The 6,977-nt window shown below is 40.3% G+C and overlaps 1 protein-coding gene across 1 annotated transcript in view; it reads right to left on the reverse strand.

The window, feature by feature from the left end:
• Positions 1-2,012, reverse strand: part of slc35a3b (solute carrier family 35 member A3b) — a gene marked incomplete at its 5' end in the record, with an annotated part of 5,359 nt that extends 3,347 nt beyond the window's left edge. Inside the window, 4 exons of the mRNA XM_046052029.1 lie at positions 118-292; positions 484-606; positions 1,338-1,492; positions 1,709-2,012. Of these exons, the coding sequence (XP_045907985.1) occupies positions 118-292; positions 484-606; positions 1,338-1,492; positions 1,709-2,012 (757 nt within the window). The remainder of the gene's footprint in view (positions 1-117; positions 293-483; positions 607-1,337; positions 1,493-1,708) is intronic.
• Positions 2,013-6,977: the final 4,965 nt, after the last annotated feature.

Genomic DNA, 6,977 nt, shown 5'->3' on the forward strand with positions numbered 1-6,977 from the left:
TCAGACTTTGGAAATCTCCCTCTACAGCCACAGAACACGTCTAACACACACAGTAATATTCACTCAACACATATGAACTCATCCCTCTAGACAAACCGAGATTACAGAGATACTCACCTAGCTGTATGTTACGCACCCACACACTCTGTTTGGTCTCCTTGAGGATTTTCTCAAAGTAAACTCCAGCGAAGCCACTGGACACACAGGCCATCAGGACAGCCATCAATCCCACAAACTGGGAGCTTGCAGACAAGATCTTCTGCTCAGAGTCGCCTTCAGACTCTGTGGGCCACTGTGGGGGTGAAATACATGCAAAGATAGGCAGAGTTTCTTTATTAGAGTAATATAACTGACTTATGACTAGCGATCTGATGAGGGAATAAAGTCATATTTCTCCCACAGAAACAATCTGCAATTCTGCAGGTAAACCCACATATATTGTAAATTGCTCAGGGACTTTGCAGTTCCAGTGTCTGCTGGTACCTGCACTAGAGTGACCCCAGCCATGAGGAAGAGCAGCGAGAACCACTGGTAAAAGCCCAACCTCTTCCCCAGCATGGAGACAGAAAACAGAGCTGTGGTGAGAATCTTCAACTGGTACGTGACCTATGTGAAATGAAGAACATTTTACAACATATTACTCTCTGCAAGAAGGTAAAATAAGCGTAGGCTATTACCCAAAATGTCGAACAATTCCTTTCATAAAATTTTTTAAATTAGCTAAAGTCACAAGTCGGTAACTCTGAGCTATACGGCATCAAACGTCAATATGGTACTGTACCACATCAACGGATCATCGTTCAAATAAATGTTTCTGGTAAACACAATCCCATTTGACGGCACCATTTGTTTTGGACACTGTGTAAACTTCTCCCCAATGAAATCCTTTGTTTCATTTTTCACGGTTAGCCACAGCCACTTTTCTTTGAGATGAACAAACTCAAAACTTTAAAAAGCCACATTTCTGGCATTCAAGAGGTGAGTATTTGATATTCACAAGATACAATGGAGTTTGTATGTATCACATAAATTAATTGAAGTTAGAAATTGAAAGAAAGTTAAGTATTATCCATCCATCCATCCACCCATCGTCAACCACTTATCCTACAAGTATTGTGAGATTAGTAAATTTAGGAATCTTAGGACAATTTCTCTGGAAGGATTTGTAAATACATTTGCCCCTGACATCCATTGTACCCTGCAAATTCATGAATACACACTAAGACAACACACAGACACACAGACACACAGACACACACGCACACACACACACACACACACACGCACACACAAACACACACATGCAGTGAACTTGAACTAGCACATTCATGTGTTACCTGATAGGTGGCTGCGTCCAGGTTGGATAAGGCAACATAGAGCAGATTGTTCTGCAGTGTGTAGATCCCTGCAGGAATGGCCAACTTCATGGTCTCCACGGGTTTGTTCACAATCTCCTCCTTCAGCAGCTGGTTCATTGCCCGCACACTGAAATCTGGAAGAGAGTGTGTTGTCAGTAATTTAACCAAGGGACCACCCATGGAGTGAAGTGGCAAAGAGAAGAGACACAGAAAGGCAGCCATCCTGGTATTAAGAAGATTGGGGAGCTTTTAATTGAGTTCTAGACCTACAAATAAACCAAAAAGAGAATGAAAAAACAGATAAAAAGACCTCAACTATGACTCTAACCCTACCAGCCACTGCTACTCACTGTTCTCCATAAAGATGAGGAAAGTGCAGGCGAGGATCTTGAGCACCTCGGCCGACACCACGGCGGACGAGGCCAAGTAGCGGAGGCCGTCTTCCCTCAGGGTGCGAGAGTAACGCATGGTGAGCACCAGCGAGGTGGTCTGCAACACCAGCACTCCCAGAGACACATACTTCAGTTTCAAGGAGTGGGACGAGGACCCGAGCATTGTGGAGGCCTCTACGTCCGAGTCCAGAGACAACGAAGGTGTGGACAGGATGGACAGACACAAAAAGAGAGAAAATGAATGTGTGAATTCAAATCGGGTTCAGAGAAAGAAGCTCCTACCAATGATAAAACTAACGAGGGAGCATGAAAATCAAATGCACCGGAGAAGAGTGGAATAGAGAGAGGGTGAACTTCACAGACATTAGAAAGTATGAGACAGGTGAGAGCAGGTGTAGGACCATCTGGAGTGTTCAGTAATTAGAAATAACTAATTAGTAATTGGTCAGTGTCGGGCATTCCTGTGGCTGGCCTGCGGTCCTGGAGGACTGATCTTTGTTTTTTCAAAGATCAGTCCAGCAATAAAACTAAACACAAAACAGCTGTCACCTATTTATAGATTTTCCTGCCGCTCTCTCTCTCTCTCTCTCTGCCACCTGCCATCTAGGTTCTGCCCAAGGTTCCCGCCTGTTAAAAGAGAGTATTTCCTTGCCACTGTGGCCAAGTGCTTGCTCATGGTGGGAATTGTTGGGTCTTTATAAATAATAATATAAAGAGTATGTGCCCTGAGATAAAATCTGTTATGATTTGGCACTATATAAATAAAACTGAATTGAAATAAACTTAGTATGGATGTCTGTTCTGCATCAACAGAAACAAACTGCTGATTCAGGAAGGAGGGATTGGTGAAGCAATGGTGAAGCATCCTATCTCTGAACAGTCGCTTGTCACCATCCCTTCATCCAAATGTCCCCAAAATTTAAATTAAAAATCCTTGTGCACAGAAGGCAGAATATTCACAGAGACAAACCATAACGTCTGCAGAGAAACATGGATGGAATGTCTTTTTTTACTAAAGTATAGAGACAAAATCCACTGAGTCACGTCATAAAATGGTCATATCATTTATCAATTATGCGTCATGCTCATGTCATGAGTTCTACTTCTGGGTTCTGTAGCTACTCATTCATACTATGGTCAGCTTTCCGTAAAAAGAGGATGTGCAACAAGCCACGAGGCCAAAGCAACGTTGACAGAACAAGAGGTGTGGCGTGTTCAACACACTGACCTCCTTATGCAGCAGCTGTGCTTAGCAGAGGGGCATGGCTGCACAATCCCTCTCTGTTTGTATGTGTGTGTGCGTCTTTCTACATGCCCAACAAACTCTCCTCTCACTCTTAGTCTCTCTCTCAGGCTTAATTTGAGAGACACCTATATTTACTTGCAGTTGGATGGAAAAGAGTCAAGCTTTCAAAGCCTATATGTTATGAGCTAAGATGCTTGTGGATTTCTGGACAGCTAAGTTAGGTATAGTAAACTGTTTATTGTAGTACAAAGTATATTTAAATCAAGAGACAATGTGCAGTGAAATAAAATGAAAAACACATTCTTTTATAACTGGAAGATAATATCAATAAAGCAGGTTATATTAGCACAAGTAAGCTCTTCAATAAGACAACATGGCGCAGTGGTGGAAAGTAAGTAATTTATTTAAATTACCAAAGTAAAGTTTTCTGATACTCCCGACTACAGTTTTACATATTTGACAGCTGTAATTACTTTAGATATTAAGACTTTATGCACTGCTATATAATAAAATACCCAACAGTATATAAAGCAGTTAAAATTAACTAGAATATTACTGTCAAGTTTTTGAATGTCTGTCTTCAGTCACCACTCACTCACCACTCACGCACCTGTTCATCATCACGCCAATCAGCCGTCCCTTCTTAAGGACAGACCTATGATAAGACACCTGCCAACTTGTCTGCTCGGTATCAGAAACGGTGTTTGTTCAGATAATCTGTCTTTTTGTCTGCCTGCTGAACTAACTGGATTTTCCATCTTCAGGAAGTCACTATCAGATTTCACGCTCTGTCTACCAGATTGGCAAGCTTTCACTCTCCTGCCAGTCAAATCCCGCCAGCTCACATAGGACTCTGGATTCAAACCAATAAATAAGCTTATCTTTACCTGCTCTGTCTCTGGTCTGCTTTTGGGTTCAGATTCTGAACAATTAAAGTACTACATCTGTTTTTATAATCAATAATAATGATCAAATCAGTAATTTAACAATATAATACCAGTCTGCATAATGAGTACTTTTGAAAAGTGCTGATACTTCTAAATATTTAATTTGGAATGCAGTACTTTTACTTCTAATAAAGTGCTTTTATGTTGAGGTATTGCTACTTTTATTTAATTATAGGATCTAAGTACTTCTTACACTGTTGCCACAGAGTATTTCAGACATGTGCCAACATGTTGTCTTGACAGAACACAGTAATAATACACCACTCACTGCGAAAAGTTAGCAATCTAACCCTAACCCTGTCAACACTAACTTCAATCACTGTTATCCCTTAACAGTAAGGACAACATGTTTCTCCACACATGGAGCTTTCTTTTCTTTGCACTCTTTTGAAACATTTTGTCCATTCATCCAAATGATTGACAAGTCCTGTCAACATGAGACCTAAATTGTTTGTCTCTGTGTCAGACACCTTTAGTTACTTGAAACTCCACACACAATCCACCAGCATGCTTTCAGAGAAGAAACCGAAACATAAAAATCTAGTCCATCTCAGCACCCTTAAACCTGTCATGGATGAAAAGTGTGGCACTTTAGCACAGATGTTACGCTGAGCTTTCTTCCACTCATGTTCACTGTCCCATTTGGTTCTCACCAAACTCTCTCTGAGGCCCTGACAGAGATGCACAAACCGCCTCCACTAACCAGTGCAGCAGACTGGAGGACTGAGTACCTGCAAACGTCTCCACCAAGTGTCTCAGTCTGACACAACCCACTCCCTTCAGCTGAGATGAGGATCAACACTTGACTGAAACAAGGAGTTAAAAATTCCCATGAATGCAAAGAGCAAATTCCTGAAACAGAGACATGAAACGATCTATCTTCTTCATCACAAGACGATACACTTATGATAGTCTTGAAGCTTTGGCAGTGTCCAGACTAATCTACTACTGTTCACCATATCAGGGAAATACATCATGTTTTCATCGGGCTCAACTACTTCTTCTTCAAACCTGATAGAACTGTTGCTCCATATGCAAGAAGCCATTCACTAAAAGCCTGAAAGTAAATTCTGAAACAGGTATCTGTTATAGGTGTTTCCCATCCCAAACAAAGAGTGTGACAGGGATGGGTTTATATATTAGCTATTAAAAGCAAAACTGGTTTTATTGTATCTTCACAAACCACTTGATCACGTGACAGTCACTCAGGCTTGTGACAAAACCCAGATCAAGGTGCAGATTAAGTAGCACTACCCTCATTTTTTTATTTTTCCAAATTAGATCCCATAGAAAACAGATATGTGGCGGACACCTTATATCAAAGAAAGCAGTGTCTGTGGTCCTGGTGCAGGGTGGGGCATCCATCACGGTCTGCTCTACCTTTGGTACATTTGGGACAAGGCGTCATTCTGAGAATTCAGCAAGTAGGTAACCCAACACCATCTTAGCTGGTGCTTCTGGTGACGTGGGTCTGTGTAGTAAGGGCAGAATTGACTGAGCTGATTTCACCACCTTTATTCCTTTGTTTTAATGGGAGTTGACCTGAACAAATATTAAAGATCACAATATCATCAGGATATGCATCCGTCAGAGGGCAAACCAGAGTTAGAAGGAAGTGAATGAATGAGTGAATTAATAAAAGCATCAGTTTTTTCCCACCATTAGTCACTCCTCTAGTGGTTCTTACATTCTTTCTAGCACTAATAATAAAGTAGCTACTAGCTGATCAAACTTTCCCTGACGGGGAGGCATAGCTGCAGTACACACACATTTAACAAACTCACCTACAACAGATGTTTCTGCAGACCAGCCTATCTCCTCTGTTTCTGTTAAGCGCATGAATCGTCTAATTTCATTTTCTCAAAGAGCCTCTTATCAAACTGTTCATTACAGTGTAACTTACCTGTCTGACTGGATCTCAGGTGCCTGACAGAATGACAGTGTCTCTGGACTTCTCCTTTCACTCCTCTGTACTCTTATTATAACACTCACTAAGTTAATCTGACCGTAACGTATAGCCAAACTATAGCCAAGACACAGAAAACTCTCTCACGGCTGTGAGTTAAAAAGTGTGCTACACCTTCAATGGGGGGGGGGCAAACACATAGGCTACTCCAAATGTTTGCTGACACCTGCTGGAGAAGATAATGTTACACTTTTTCCGACAAAATATTGTCAGGTCAAACTGCAAAGCACTCAGAGAGCACAAAAACTTCAGCAAAAGCTAAATAAATTAAATTTATTTAAATAAAAAAAAATTTAAATAGGCAGACTCCACTTCGCACTTTCAGCCTTTTATTGTGTAACTAGGCTATAGGCTACAACAGCATGGCACCTCAAACTACAAAAAACATGGCTTATTTGTGTTATAATATATTTAGCCCACTGGACTAGTCCATTAAACATCTACACCGTATTTTTTGTAGGACTGCTCTAATACTTGGATGTTGGAAATACATTTTGTATTTGATCAATGTAAACATTTTTTACATAATGATGAAATTGATTTCCGGTTTTGGTTTTCGTGTCACCAATGTTTTGACAAATGTTTTTAAATAAAGTTTTGGGCAAAATATTTTTTAAAAACACAATGAGCAAGGGCGTCACCTTGTGTTGAAAGGTAGTGGTGACATCAGCGCTCCGATTAGGGGTGTGACGATGCACTTAGCTCAAAAGACATGATGAGGCATGAGAACAAGACGAAAAGATCTTTTTACACAATTCTGAAGAAACATTCAATGCTGAAATTTGTGATAGGGATGTCTGGGGTTCCTCTTCCAGAAGATTTTGAGCATTAATCACTTAATTTCCTGCATTCTGGAAATGTCTTTATTTGTATGCAGGGAAACACAAAATTCAGGTGGCATGTGAATGAAATATAATGCAGTAATAATTTTTTATTAGCTTAAGTTACTTTTTTTGGACAATGCACATTTGTTTCTTCTATACCCTATATATCCTTTCTCAAAGCATTTTAATTTGTTAATTAACATTTCTTGTTGCAAGCTATTTTTCAGAAGATTTAAAAAAAAAA

Source organism: Micropterus dolomieu, linkage group LG06 (assembly GCF_021292245.1).
Source record: "Micropterus dolomieu isolate WLL.071019.BEF.003 ecotype Adirondacks linkage group LG06, ASM2129224v1, whole genome shotgun sequence".
In the NCBI taxonomy this organism is placed as follows: Eukaryota; Metazoa; Chordata; class Actinopteri; order Centrarchiformes; family Centrarchidae; genus Micropterus; species Micropterus dolomieu.